At 39.9% G+C, this 16,438-nt stretch overlaps 1 protein-coding gene across 1 annotated transcript; it reads left to right on the forward strand.

Moving 5' to 3' along the window:
* The first annotated feature begins 13,614 nt into the window (after positions 1 to 13,614).
* On the forward strand, positions 13,615 to 15,731 carry LOC135467325 (homeobox protein HMX3-like). Its single transcript, XM_064745094.1, has 5 exons — positions 13,615 to 13,792; positions 13,973 to 14,035; positions 14,228 to 14,259; positions 14,341 to 14,668; positions 15,031 to 15,731. The coding sequence occupies exons 1-5, from the start codon at positions 13,615 to 13,617 to the stop codon at positions 15,729 to 15,731; spliced, it is 1,302 nt and encodes a 433-aa protein (XP_064601164.1).
* Positions 15,732 to 16,438: the final 707 nt, after the last annotated feature.

Below are 16,438 nucleotides of genomic sequence, written 5' to 3' on the forward strand. Positions count from 1 at the left end.
TATTTTTCTCTTTCTTCCCTTTCTCCTTCTCTTTCCTTTACTTGTCTTTCTTTTTTTCTTTCTGTTTCTGCTTTTTCTCTTTCTTCCTTTTCTACCTTAAACCTTTCAATCTCTAACTGAAGCTTAATAGGTAAAGTATTACCTGAGTCCAAGTGTTTGCTAATAGCATCCACCATTTCACTTTTTCTAAGACTCTGGCTTAAGTCTAATTCAAACATGTCATTTTCCCTAAATCTGCCTGTCTTAACTTAGACAGCTTAACAAATGACAAATCCTCACTATCAAGGAATTAATATGCATTAAATTCCTCAGCCATTATGGCACAATATAGTGTACAAAGAAACTATATAAATAGCTGTACAAAATGTGAATCTCTGCCTGATCCAAAACAGGAACCAAAACACCGCTGAACAACCTGACAATTGGTGTGCTACAATCTAGCACAAAAGCAGGTTTTAGCTCTCGGACAAGCCTCTAGTATGTAAGGGTACCAATATCGGAGAGTAAAGCTGAGAAACAACTGGCTTGCTCAACTCTCGGATCAGGGATAGGCCTTAAACAAGATCAAACAAAGAAACACGAAGACGCTCGAATAAGTTCAATACATATATTCTAACAAAATATACACATTATACAACTGACAATAATATACAAAACAATACAAATAATTATAAAATATATAGTATGTAACTGATGATAACGTCTAAATCCGGATGGAACATTCCGGCTTCCAAAGGCGAGTCAGTCCATGTAAATATAGAATCCACAGTTAAGAGGAATTTTCCAATGGAAGGATGACACTCCGATAAGTGACAAGAACACCACTCGTTGACGATGGTTGCTCTACAACTGCCCGTGAAGGTGTAACTTCTCAGAGCGGACGGGTTGACTTTGGCGTCTGTGACGCCGAGCTGGCGATGTATGTTTCACTCCACGGAAATATACACAAAGTCACTTTAGGGTAAACTGGGGTAGAATGTATGTAATCGCACAAAGAGACAATGAGTGGTGACGGAAACAGGGGAACTTCCACACCAATTCCCACTCCAAGGCCGTGGTCGAATATACACCTCGTGTGTCCAGTATAACGACTGAAAGACAATCGTGTTATTCACTAAAGCACCGTTCCCAGCAACTGGATTTATATTTATATACCTGTATATTTACTATATATACACGGATAAACATAAGACATGTAAGCCAACTCAAGGTTGCCTCACACCAAAACTAATCGTAGAAGTGCGCGTATCCGCTCTAGACAAAAAACAAAGCATGTGTTTTCAAATGCACGCGTATATATGATGAGGTCGTAACCCTTTAGTAACCAAGAGGGAGATAGCATGGAATGCGTCTAAATTCACCCATCTGCGTACAAATTGACATCCATTGCCAAGTATTGCCTTTCCAGGTTACCAGTGACGTTGGCCTAATTTGAAACAGCTAAAAGCATGTAATCTTTTAAACTTTTCACTCGTAACAATAATCTCCAATGAAAGACAGGAAGACTGAATGCCAAGAATGCAAATTCAGTTTTACAATATATCAAATGTGAGATATCAATTGAACAGAGGCAGTTCGATGCCTTGTCAGTTCAAATGAGCAATCAGGCGAAGCGTAAAAAAATTAAGACGACCCCAGAGGAAGTCCTGTCGTTACGTATTAGAACACTTGGTAGGCTTAACGAGGTCGTGGTCAGGTATGGGCTGAAATAAAAGCTTAATTGCGCGGACCTCAGAGAAAGCTACACATCTTGTAATTAATCCCGGAGACAACCACTTCCGTCCCTTTTCCCCAGACGTCTCGTGCGCTGTGAGCTCGATGGGTTGCATAAATCGCCCGATGTTAGATTTTAATGTAAAGAAGGAAAGAAAGATTCGACAAAAGAAATGAAGACGAGATGTTTTATGACATCTTGATGTATCAGAGACCGACTTGAATTTCCGCCCGCTCAGACCCGCCTTTGAGATGACCGTTTTACGTGGTTTCGATTAACATGATTAGAGAGTTATCGGGTCTTGATCTACCGTGTAATTTACTCGCTCTTGGGTCGAGGATCACTTGAATCTTTCTTGGTGAGACGCGTCCAGTATGCACTGGGCTCATCATTAACATCAGCTGTGGAGGAGAGCTGGCGGCCATTCTCGTCCGTGTCTTCGACGTGAGCGGTCAGCGCGGCGCATGCTCATTAAGACTGTTGCGTGTGTTATTGCCGGAGCGACGTTTGACGAAGGCAGCGGCACACGGTCTGATTAGAGCTTTGCCAAGCTCAGTTCGACAAAAATCGCAAACCAATTAATCATTTGCCGGGTTCGTGCCACGTGACACGTCCCCGCCGAACGGGCGTTTTGATACACCGTTACCAGCCTCGTAATACGCCGTTAAGTGGGCATATCGAATGTATACATATGTTCAACGTCCGCAAATCCGCCATCAAGGGTTGGTGACACGAGAAAACTAACGCCGTGCAATATACATCAAAGGAGCGCCCGCATAATCCACATTACAAGCCAAATGAAAGTATCTCACGCAGCTCATTTGTTTGTCAAGGCGTATGATAATTATTTTCCTATGATTTAAGGGAAATTACATGTATTCAGGATCAAAAACGTCAAAATCAGGGACAGAGATTATGAACGGATATAGAGTTAAGAGAAAAGTCACTCCTTTCTCGGAAATGGATTTACATTGAGGTAAATCGTAAGCTTTTGTGCGCCTGTCGCAGCCAATCACAAAATGTCTGCGAAATGTCAACTACTATGTGTCGCTGTAAATTGATAGTCTGGCGAAATGTAAGAAATAAAGATTTTTAATAATTTAATTAATTTTCTTGTGTTTGTTACCCGTCACATTGCGATTTTCGGTGCAGATAGCACAATTCTCCATTAAATTCATCAAATCATCAAGAAGATCTGCTTTAGCAAAACATCTTCTCGCAATAATCCAATCTTTGAAATCAATGCTCGAAATCTGAACTTCCCGCAAGGCAAGATTCAAGGCAAGATATAATCAATGTCAGTCACGGTGCCCATTACCAAGCAAACAACTATATATAATTTCTATATAGAATTTATTTTAATGTTTTAAATGAAAAAGGAAAACTGATGGTGCATGGAGAAAGAAAGTTTTTCTGCATATTTCCGTGACGGAAGTTTTAATACAAACAAGGAGGACCGTAGTCAACCAAAATTACGTTTCATCTGCTGAATTATAGTTAGAAGAAACTCTGTTGGCGTTAACATTTTTCGGAGTATGGCAACGTGAGGATTCATTGTTCGGTATAGGACGGGCTGAAGTGTTCGGTATAGGGCGGACTGAAGTGTTCGGGATAGAATGGGCTGAAGTGTTGGGTACAGGACGGGCTGAAGTGTAGGGTATAGGACAGGCTGAATTGCTGGGTATAGGACGGGCTGAAATGTTGGGTATAGGAAAAGCTAAAGTGTTCGGTATAGGATGGGCTGAAGTGTTTGGTATAGAACGGGCGGAAGTTGGTATAGGGCGGCCTGAAGTTCTAAAACCAAGTGGATTTTGTCGTGTGCAATAAATATATAGACGAATGTACTGAACGCATTTTGCTGCAACGACGAATGGAGAAAGTACAAAAATGTTTCACGTATCTTATACATTGAATGAAGAAGGAAGGATCCAGACAAACAAACAAAAAAGCCAGCCTCCTTTATTGTCAACGTGTTGGTTTGTTGGGATTATACAGCTCTCATTATAGTCTCTAAAATCTTCTTTCAAGATTTCCTCTGAATCTTTGATTGTGAAACAGCTTCAGGCAGACCTTTATTTTTAACAAAACAAAAGTTCTTCAATAGAATGTTTTACACTCTTTAGCCTGAAGTGGTAAAAAAAGTTTTGAAGTCTAACCATTGTCGAATCCCTTGTCTCTTCATTCTCAAAACATTATTTTATAAACGGTGGACTAATAATTGTACTCAGGCTTTAGAGGGAAAATTAATCAGGTGAAGGATGACCGTTATAATTGTACAAAAATTGTACTAAAGAGCAGCAATGTGTGCATTGTTGTCGCATTAGCGATTTCATGATTTCGAGGCATTTCTGATATATATATAGCTATCAGATTTGAGAGTATATAGTTATTTTACCTCAAAATTAAGTGATTGTATCTTCTTGCAATTCAATATTCGGAATGACATACTTATTACATGTTTGTTCTTCCAGTTGCTTGGAGCATTTTACGATAGAAAGTATCCAGTACACTGGCACCTTTAAAGTCTCATATCTGAACATCAGGATATCTGACAAAAAGGAAAAATAAATCCATGCTCAGAAATTTCAAGAAAATAAGATTGAAGATATTTTATTTATACTGAAATTTAACAAATATTGAAAACAACGTCGGATTTGTTAAATATAATTTATTGCATTGAACAGGAAGACAAATGATGAGTTCTGTTACAGCGTGTGGTTAGCCATAGGCATCCGTGTATAGTGATTAGGGTTGCTCGGATAAGGCTGGCGCATTTATGGAATCGGCTTTGGCCACATGACATTGATCTTTCATAGGCCCATTGGCAGGTAAACTTCTAATCCAACAGTAAATAATTTATTGAGACAAAAATGATGCCAATAAACAGATGAAACATGACGCTCGATACGAAGTGTGATTGCTCACGTGACTGGCATCAAGACGGATGAAAATAAATAAAATAACTGTCCGTGAGTATCCTGATATCAAAGCTGCGTGACCGCAAGATTCTGGTCAGATAGTCCAGCCATACCATCTGCCGACTGCGGCAATCTGTTGTCAAGGAACATCATGCGTAAAAGGTGACCGTACATTCTGATCTAAGCGCATCTGGCGATATTTTGGATGTTAAAATAGCATCAATGGGTCGTGCTTAGAGTTTATACAGGCTTTTATATGCTTATACCAGCGATATTATACAAAAAATCACAAAAGAAACTATCTTCCATTATAGACCGTTATGTTGTTATTGGTGAAATTTACATAAAGAAAATGTCCAATGTGAACCCGAATGTGGATGGAGTTTTTGCATGCAGAGCTACTTATAACGGCATGATGACTACTACTCTTTACGTCGTATAGGTTCTTAATTCTTGGATGATTTGTGTTTGTTTTGGAAGTTAATCTTGCCATTATTAACCTGCACGGAATGACTACATGGATGAGCACCTATTTCGACGCCTAGATTGCAGTGCCTCAAATGGGGAAAATATTCCATTGTCTCTTCATCAGAAATTGTGAATGAAGTAATGTAGTACTAGATAGGCCTATAACAGGCATCCATACTTAGTGGTGTGGCGCAACTGGCTCTCTACTGATCGCTTGACCGTGCATGGCATAGTCACTAGATGTCCATTCGGATTGACTAGCCATCATAACACGGCGTGTTATAAGATACTGTTCCTCTCCTAAACTGCATTGCGAGATCTGTAAAAAGTATATCTTTACAGTTTTATGAACCTTTATTTATGAAATATAAGCATGGTAATAATTCAGCTGTATGCATATTGTAACAGCGTGGGAGTGGCAGTCCATGTGGCAGTCCATGTAGCTGTCCATGCTCGGTATATATCAGCTGCTGTCCGCAAATGCTAAGGCGTCCTGAATGGCTGATACATACATACAGGACCACCAGTCATGTCGCTATAGTTGTGACTTTCGCGCGCTGCTTGTTTCAGTAAACTATAAGATTCATGAAAGTCAGAAAATAGCGAACTTTTATGATATTTATAACAGGTTCTTGCATATATCTGAACTTATACCATTTGGAACTATCACTCCTGAAAGGCATTATTTATGTTAGGTATACGTATGCCCAAGCCTTGGCCTGGCTAATTAAAAAATAGTCTCCAAAATTTCGTCACTTGACATTTCGACAGACTAGAGTTTGGCCAGCAACATTTCGACTTTAGGCAAAATTTGCCCCTTCGACATTATCGGTAGTAGGCTGTTTACGAAGTCTTTCATTCGTTGAAGACCACTCGTCTTCCACCGATATGGAGTGCACACGTGTATGTCACACGTGGGAATGTTCGTCAGCAAGTTGTCAACAGTCGAAGGTTTTCCCCGGGCACTCAGGTTTCCTCTATGCACTTACAAACATTACCACCTTTGTACAAAAGAAAAAAATTAGTATGGCGCTTTATAACAATAAAATAAATAAATCTATGTCATTTTGTCTGCATCTGATATCTTCTGATACTGTGACTTCTCATTTGATCCTTTGATAAGGAGGCCTTTCTTTTAGTCTAACAGGATTGTTTACCTATCTTCTTTGCGTTCGCTTTGTCTACCCCGTTCATCAAGAAGAAGTTTAAAACGTGAAATCAGTGAGTATAAGAAATATTATACAATCTGAAAGTCAAGGTGTTCCTTCTCTTTCTGTGTAAGCTTCATCTAACATTTCCGCCAATAGATATATTTATTTGTCTGCTGTTTTACGCCGTACTCAAGAATATTTCACTTATACGACAGCATTATGGTTGGAGGAAACCGAGCAGAGCCCGGGGGGAACCCAAGGCCATCCGCAAGTTGCTGGCAGACCTTCCCATGTACGGCTGGAGAGGAAGCCAGCATGAGCTGAACTTGAACTCACACCGATCGCATTGGTGAGAGGCTATTGGGCAATTACACTGCGCTAGCGCGCTAACCAACTGAGCCACGGAGGCCCCCACTAATACATATATATTATTTGTGCAAATGATTTTTGTAAGAACATGAGCTATATATAGGTATAACCCCTTGATATTTGTGGTTTACCATTATAAACATTTTTATCACAATTCTTTTGTTGCTTCTATTGAAATTCATTTTGCCGAATGAATTATTTCCCAGCACACACGTGTGTAAACTAACTATCCCTGCAGGGATACTAACTGCACTGAATAGACGCACTGCACGAAGCTTCGCAAAATCCCTAAATGAAACTAATCACTACACGGGGCTGGTCGCGCATCGTTCAGTCTCACCAGGTCTCTTGTATACAAAGAATTCAATTGAGGCATAAGTATGTTTATACAAACTGTGAAGCGAGGCGGTCTTCTTCACTTACCCTTTGGGGTGGGGCTGTGAAGAGCTTCGGGCAGCCCGAGATCGCCGTGAACACAATCAGTGTTATTCTCAACGATTAACGCAGAAAGGGTGACAATTAGTGGACAAAAAAATAATCTTGATCGGTCAAGAAAGGAGCTGGCTGAGTATTTGGAGGCTTGTGAGTAAAGAGGGCATTCTTTGTGTTGACAATGGGTTAGGGGATACCCCGCGGGCGAGATAACGGGGCCATAACTCTTCGCTTTACGACAATTAGTCGCTGAAAGGCGGGAGAATAGCTCCGGGTAACTCAAGTGCCATTCAAACCCCACTGCTCTTGAAAGGCTGCTAAAGCGAATATTGTTAGGTAATCACTTGGGCGGAAAATCGCCTCGACACCCTGCCTGTTTGGGGGCCTCGCCGTGAGGGGGCCTGTCAGGTAAGTCTAATTATGTCCGCATCGCTGCCGTATAGAAACTGGGTTGTCCCGTCTGATACTAGAGATACCGTATTGTCCGCTCTTTACCTTCCACCCAGCCTTGGCGCCGCGTCGTGCTGTTTTTCGAACTCGCAGTTTACCAAAAGAAAGAACTGCCCGGTTGTGTTGCCTTGTTCAGCTGTTATGCCGCCCACAATAATTCCCCGCAGGAGCCTTTAGTCCGTGCTGATTTTGCGTGTATTTCTTGCGCTGACTGATTCCTACATTGGTACAGTTTCAACACTCTGCCAAAGTTCACCCGTTCAAGCTTCCGGATAATGGCGTGGGTCAGTCAAGTTGACGTGCGCAAAACACCTGACAAACAACTGAAAAGTGGTCGTTAATTTGTCATTATCTGCTAACTTTCCGTTCACACCAAGGTTATTTTGCTGTACCCACCACTATTCACCTGGAGGCTCATGCAGTATGTTTCCAGTCCCCAGCATTGCAGTAAGCCGTCACAGATGCTTACATCATCATATAACTGTCCACAACTCCACTTTTCGCCGAGAATTCACGTCCTGCATAGCCACCTTGATACCCTTACAATCGATTTCCCCTTTTTCTTAAGTCTAGTAACGTGTTCTTTGTATTTCCAACATGGTGAAAATGATTACACCTGCATGGGTGGGAAAGGTTTACACCTGGGGAAAACCTGTCGTAGAACCTTTCTGAGACATCGAGACGATTAAATTTCACACACATGGAAATGGAATCGAAAATATTGATTATCTTGAAAAAATATCAGGCCGTTTATCCAAGCAACACGCCACGCAGCAATATATTCAACCAAGCAACTTCATATTTTCAACTGATGTCAGCTTAAGCTGTATCACTCACTTCACGTATTTAATTGTTTTTCACTACTGTAGTAAAGCTTTTGTGCTTTCCATTGGAGTGGTATACGTGATGGGTCATCGGTCAATCAAATCAATACGGTCCATCATGCAAAGCCAACTCACTCATCAGTTTACCTAAATGACAAGCAGAAGTCAAATATTGACGAAAAAAAGTACAATTAGTTTTCCGGAAGCCTGTTTTTTCACGAACACAAAATAGTTGAATGTCATAGGTATGTATTGGGGCCATGAGAAGTCATTTAGATGCAGTGATGCTCTTAGCACCGAATCTTGCACCCCTCTCTTCTGTCCAAGTCCCAAGCACGCAAATAGGCTAAGTAAGGTTAATTAGTAGAGTTGCATTTTAACTACAGATTTTCCTCTGGTATATAAATTGGCATTGTCATGGTGTCACGACGTAACTGCTGCGGTAGAAACTGTCAGTGGCAGTGTATAATGGAGAGGATGATTTGAATACAAAGGAGTTTGAGCTCACCCGGATTCATCTGTCAAAGGTATGGTCAGGAATCGTCCTTGACTAATACAGTTACAGCATACAAAAGACTCCAGAGAGGACTCAATTACGCTGAAATTCGTCAGTAAAACTAACAAAACTCCCACGGGTGACTGCTGTGGGGATACTCTTGCTGTGAAAGTGCAGGGAGATGAAAACAGATTAAGGAGCGTGAGATACAATGGTGGTCTTAAGAGGCACCCCAGGCCTGTGGAGATGGAGTGGTTGAAGTTGTTTGTCCAGAACTCGACGCAACAAATCTAAGAGTAGAGTTCCTTTGTGTTGTTTAACCTCTTCAGCGACATCTGTTTACTCTTAATTAAGTGTACTTAACGTACATATATCCTCGTGTCTGCGTAGGAAATTGATACATTGGTATATAGAGATATGATTTCGTCTACCTGTAACAGAACACAAATAAATAGAGCACAATACAGCAATACATATTGTGATATATTCTTTATTCGCCAAATATATAGCTGCTGTTTTCCCCAAAAGCTTACTCCAAGAATCAGTTACAGGTGAGCTAATATACTGATTCTGAATACATCTCCGCTGAAATGTGTAGCGAGCATTGCTATTCCCTACACTATACGATGTATTTGTATTCCCTGTAGTTCTCTACTTTATTTCAAAATCAATATATTATAATTAAGGCATTGAACCTGTCTACTTACCGACTATGTACACAATATATCATTTAATTTTAACTGACACTCATTTTTACAGTTCCTGTATAAGCCTATGTGATTTTTGACGTTGCCGTTTAAATCAATATGTTCCCAATGTTTTGGAACCCGATTTCATAAGGATATATTCAAAACAGATTTTATTTTAAAAAGCATAAGTGTAAAAGATGCATGTGTCATCAATATGGCACCGAGAAATTGTCCACGGTCGCGCAAATAAGCGAAATCCTGAATTTGATATGAGACACTCATATATGCATGTTTTTCAAGATTCAGTATGAAAAGATATAACGAAAATTACCAGTCTATAAACACATGCTTGTGTATATGAAACTGAATTCGAAAGGCTTGAGACGTTTTATACAAAATGTGAATCTAATTATATACTCAATGTAGCTTTTGTTTGCTTTGACTAGGGTGCACCTGTTTTGCAACATGAAAGACGGTTGTCCGGGGTATGTGCTAACATGTATGTTGATTGAGGTAATTCAGGTATCGGAATAAATGAATCAAGAAATACAGGTGAGAAATTACCTGGTATTACGCTTTGATCTGCCTGACCTTGATTAACTTCATTCCCACACATTTTAATTTAATAGGATGCAATTAAAGCTATTTGGACGCCGCATTACTTGTTTGTAGGTATGATGAATCGATGGTGGGATTAACTAAAGACCCTGGGATTCTTGGTTGTTAACCGGGCGACAGAATGGTGATTATATACCGTAATTACACTTAGTGATCGCCAAACTATTCCCAACAGAGAAGTCAGTTTAGTTAACACGTAACCACCTAATCAGTGAACACAAAGGGATTGCATGAGAACTGCCCTTGATTTCTGCTTATTCCGGTAATACGCACCTTATTAACCCCATCCGTATACATCTGGTAACTCCTGCATGACAACATGTGTAAGAGCGTGACATTCAGTAACCCTGGAACATGACAATTACAAAAGTCATTCTATTTCTTACCTTCTGTCACGTTGATGCATAGATGCATTTGACAAGCCATCATATTGAAGGCCTTTTATACAAGCTTGTATAACGCGGACAACAAGATACGGCGAGAAAACACACATGACAATTTAAACAGCCTTCTGAAACTTAACCAAAAACATATGTTGAAAACACGCGTAATCCCGCTTAACCGCAGTACGAAAAAACCAACAGTTACGCCACAGGAACGGGTAATTACGCCCATAAACAGACTAGGGACAAAGTTATTGCAATTTAATAGTAATATAACTATATATAACGAATACATGTCTGGAAGATTATATACTTGTCGGTGAACATATTTTTATTTCATCCACTTATCTTTTTTTTCTTTCCACGTGTAACTTTCCCACGTGTATGTGCGTGCCCTTGCGATGCGCGCATGTTAAATACACAGCGATATGAGTTCATCGGACACTGTAGATGCCTCTTTGCAAAGTGGATAAATGAGAGCGACGGGTTGAACTTCTACCCTGCATTGTTCAGGATCATTTTATAAGATACTTGACTTTAACAGCTGCAGCTCTATCGATCAAATGCAACTCTGCTGGTTTATCCCCATAAATGAAATAAAGGACCCCGTGGACGACATTGATACAAGTTATCAGGTAGAAACCTCAATGTACACATTAGCAAATCACTTAAACTTTTGCCTGCATGAAAGCAGAACGTCTATTTATTTATTTATATAATAGTTGATTAAGACATGGTCAAGAAGTTTTCATTTATACAGCAGTGGTGAGCTTTATGGGTGCATGAGGAAACCGGAGTGCCCGGGGTGTAAACCACCGACCTTTGACTATATACTGACAAACTTTCCCACGTGTGACGGTATAGTGTAGAACGTGTCAAACAGTGCAGTTATTCAAAACAGTAGTTGCAGCTAGGGAAATATGTATCTACTTGTATTTTATAGTTGTAATAGAAACATACGGATTTCATACAGCCACAAACGAATGTAATGGCCATATATATTCGGATGTTATAGCTATATGTATGTGTGCGGATGTGATACTTTTGTGGTTTGTAAAGTACATGCAAACGTCTGGATGTGCTCACAGATGTCACTACTTTCCGTGTTACGCAACGCGCTAAAGACTCTTCAGGAATCCGAGTATACAAAAGACATGACCAGACAATAGGCGAAGGTATAAAATGCAAGGCGTTTTGCCGTCATGAAACTGAATGAGACGGGCGCCAACATCAAAAGACATCAGTCTATATACTGTCATGTAACTACTAGAAAACATACCTGTCATTGCTCTATTACAGTGGATCGTATTACGGTTGTAGGTGAGGCGAATAAACCACCAAGGTGCACACATAAAAACGCCCGTCTCCTGCTCTCAGGTGTTTAAGAATGACAAAGTAACAAAGCATAAAGCAAGTGAATGTATAGTATTTATTTAACTGTGTGCTAGTATATATGTATAAAGTATTATTTTTCACCCGTTTGGTAGTAAATTTTTTAAATAGACTTATAGAGAAGTAACGGCCATTATAGAATTCCAAATGTTCTCAATCCTTTTTTGACCAAAATCTTTCATTAATTACAACTGATCTTGATATCTGCCATTAAAGCAATAATTTCTCAACAATAAGTTGACACAAAAATGACGTAAATGCAGAGTGAAGAAATAATCGGTTGTTTCTGTTCTTCAGTTTTTTTTTATTTTAGACGAAGAAGTGTTCCAAGGGTTGTAATAAATTTTTAGAAAAGAAGGAGACTTGCATTTTGTTTATAAGGTGCAGGGGTACACATAATAAAAACAATACTTATGATGGTTGTATATATATATATGGGCGTTTAAACTGATCTTGAACGGCAATCATCAGTCATGCAGCGCCTCATTAAAGCTGTCAAATGCACTGGTCATTCACGTATAATACGAGCCTTGTTTCAAGGTAACACATTCACGGGTGAATAAGTAAGTGTCGACCACATCTGCCGGAACTGTAGCAGTATAAAGGGTAATATGAATCGATAATCACACCCTTACTATATATTTCGCCGGACTGTATAATGAGAAATAAACGGTTTTCCTGTTACATGTACATGTAGCTGGTTTAATCACTTTTCATAAACACAAATTTTTAAAGACTGATTTGCTGAGCCTACATGTAGTAATAGGTAATCGGTAGTATATAGCTGGTATTACCATTAGCAAAAACATTAGAGCAAAAAGCATTAACATGTAACACAAACGGAAATGAAATTATAAAATTTCATTGATTTCATTAGAATTGTTTTGTCCCATTTTTTATATGTATTTACAACGACTCAGAGATGCAGTATGGAGGGTTAAAATTTTATTTCGTTGTGAAATAGCTCAGCAAACATGTATAGCAGTTTACTGAGCACCCAAGAGCCAGATGGAAACTCAAAAAATTGTTTGACATGTCAACGTAAAATATGATAATAGTGAAGAACACGTGGTAAAAAGGTATCCCTTTAACAATTCTGTCAGTTTATGAAGTTACGAAGACATCATTTCCATTGTTTCTTTGACAAATGATTGAGTTTCAATGGGGAAATAAAAAGTTTGCTTTGGGTTTCAAAAGACGATGTATTTTAAAACAATTTTCCAACTAATAAATTTACGTTTTCGTTTTATACAACTGCTTTACCTTATGACATTTTAGACACGTATAAATTACAGCTTTCCAGCAGATCAAAATGATCATCATTAAGTATACAGATGTTCGACAAGTACTTCAGTATATGAGAAAACTTTAGCAAAAGAGATACCTCGTGGATGGTGCTATGTGGTCTGCTCCCGATGTACTTTGTGAAATTTTTGAAAATAATGATTTCTTATATATACGTATCAATTTATCATGGGTGTAAACGACATAAATTATATGCTTAAAAATATTACCAAAAGCACAGGTAAGTCATATGTAGAGTTAGAGTTCATTAGTCAATGGTGTCAGGTTTCACCAGCTGCCCTAGAGTAAGTGGAGAAGCCTTAATGCCCAGTAATTAGCACAACTAAATGGTGCGGCTACAGCATATCATTTGACCGCCGCACTGATCCCCCAAAAGAGTCCACTAAGCCCCGCCCACAACTCGATATGACAGCTCCACCGCACTTCTTCATCCCTGCTGTGAAAAGATATGAGAGATTGCGACCAATCAGCGGAGCGTCTGTCAGTCAACACGAACCTGTGACCAGGGGGCGCCATCATTGTAATGAGGAACAATCCTCCCAGCGGGGAGGGACCGTGGAGCCGTTGAAGTGTGATTGGATGGGTGTGGTCCCCGAAGACAGCTCTTTGTCACCAGCCGCTTATCAGTTGTAGGCACTGAATGCTGCGCTCGAGTTTTACTTTAGCACTGTTTAATTAGATGAGTACGGTTAATTCATGTTATTGCCTTCTCACAGGGTCTACAGCGCCGGATAATCTTGCCGTTTTCTGCGCACTGCCCCAGGCTTTAAAAGCACCACACTGAGCTTCAGCCATAATTATTTGCTCCTTTTTAAGGAACAGCGAAGCATTTCAGTGGGCAAACCACGGACAGATTGTAGTGAATGGAGCACACTTGTTAAGGTACAAATAGCAGTCTTTCAACACCACTCAAATCAACTGACGATCGAGTGGAGAGGCAGAAGTTGATGGAGCTCTTGTTGGCACTGTATCGTTAAATAAACTACTTGACACTGGTCATTTACTGCGAAGCGCCCAGTTTCTATTCGACTTCAGAACCCAAATCACTCGGTTGCGTCAACATTTTTACCACATCGGTTCACTTTTAGGAGACATTTATAATTTCCAAGGAGACGAGGAAAAATTATACAGAACCTCAAAATGACGCACGAGACAGAGGGTGATAAACCGACGCCAGCGAAACTAGGCAAGTCATCGTTCAGCATCAGCAGTATTTTAGGAAAGGATGAAGATAACGAAGCCGTTGGAAAGGATTCAAAACCAGCGAGTGAGGAATCGAAAGGAAAAAAGACTGCCGAGGCTGTCATTTCCGGACCAGATCCAGTGCTTTACCAAAATTTTCTGACAAGCTCGGGAATGACTTATCACCCGGGCCTGGCACTACCTTACTACCCCCAATCTCACTTCCCGGCACCATGGAACCTGTGGTACTCGGGCAGTCCTAATGGCCAAAGTAAAGGTAAGCCGGACTTACTTTTTGTGTTCCATCGATACCGTTTACGTCACCAAATTGTCGTATGTTTATGTGACTGTTTTTATGCATTCCGGTCCGTATTTGCATTGGGTATTTTATTTTAATTATATATTTACTCGTTATTCCACCTGTTCCCTGTTGATGGGTAATAGGCCCACTTTTTCTTTTGTATTTAAATACTAAATACATTACTACATGTAGAATTTTAAACTGCATTTTATTATTACCCAATTCATTTGCTTTGGAAGTTTCTTTTTGGGTTCGTTCCCAAAGATTTGTCTTATAAAACTTATCACTTGTAGAAAGAAATTACATATCCCTTTGTTCTTTTTCTGTGATTTTTATAGCTGCCGGAAAATCCCCACCGTTGGACATGTGCTTCAAAGGCTCCCTGAAACGAAGTCGCTCCCCATCGGCGGACGGTTCGGAAATGCGCAACACAGCTTCTCCGTCAGTGTCTGAATCTGGATCCACCGGGAGCCTGGAGACTTCAAAGACCGGAGCCAATTCCACGTCCCAGGTAGATCGCCGCTTGTCTTTGGAAAGTCTCGGGGACGACGACGACAGGGCAGGAGATGAAGGAAGTGACCAGGACGATGGCTCCAAGTGTCAGAGAAAAAAGAAAACCAGAACGGTTTTTTCTAGAAGTCAAGTGTTCCAACTGGAATCTACATTCGACATGAAACGCTACCTTTCTAGTTCCGAGAGGGCTGGATTAGCGACGTCTTTGAACCTCACTGAAACTCAGGTGAAAATCTGGTTCCAGAACCGCCGAAATAAATGGAAGAGACAGTTGACTGCAGATATGGAGGCGGCTAGCTTGGCTCAGGCAGCCTCTAACCAGAGACTTGTACGCGTGCCTATTCTGTACAGGGACGAATCCGAGCTTCATGGCATGAGTTCATCACACACGACGAAGCCATCTTTAACGGCGGCAGACTTAAGCCAGAGCTTTCCCTCCCCTTTGTCATCGCTCCACGCTCAGTATTATTCCCACGCCATGGCTGCATTACCTGCGCACCTGAGAACTTTACACCGGGTATTGTAATATTTATACGAATTTACTTCAGAATTTTAACAAGAAATAATCCGTGGACAGATATAAATTTGCCACCGGAAACTATACCGTCATGCCTTCTATGACTGAACACAAAATGCAGCGTAAAGATTTAACGTGGCTTTAATAAAAAAGAGTTTCAGAAGAAACGAAGAGACTGATAATATCGTTATATATGAACCCGTGCTACAGTATGTGAGCGGAGTCTGGTATTTAAGTACTAAGTTTATTTAATTCCAACAGAAGTGTTGGTGCATGTTTTGTGCTGTACGATTGTGTGGAGTTATGTGTGAGATTATACGACAAAATAACATTATTGCAAAATAACTCCTATATATTATAAAGATGAATCACCAAACCTTACAACTCAATTTTTCTAAGATTATATATGTATATATTTACGTGTATATACGTTGTTATATTATTTCGTTTATCATTTGTTGTGTAAATAAAAATCATGAATTGATAGAATGTTTTGAAGTATACCGAACGCTTATGAATGTTAATACATACCCAAGAAGAAGGCATATAATGAGTGTATTTTAGTATTAATCGTACATTATTGCCCTTAACCACATTTTTCCATGACTTTAAATTTTAGACTGGATTTTAGATTGACAACGCGTTGTGGAAAATACTCCCAATAAGTTATTGTGTTATCTATAAGCGAAATTCTCCGAGGACATCATTCTGTAGCA

This window comes from Liolophura sinensis, chromosome 6, assembly GCF_032854445.1.
Source record: "Liolophura sinensis isolate JHLJ2023 chromosome 6, CUHK_Ljap_v2, whole genome shotgun sequence".
In the NCBI taxonomy this organism is placed as follows: domain Eukaryota; kingdom Metazoa; phylum Mollusca; class Polyplacophora; order Chitonida; family Chitonidae; genus Liolophura; species Liolophura sinensis.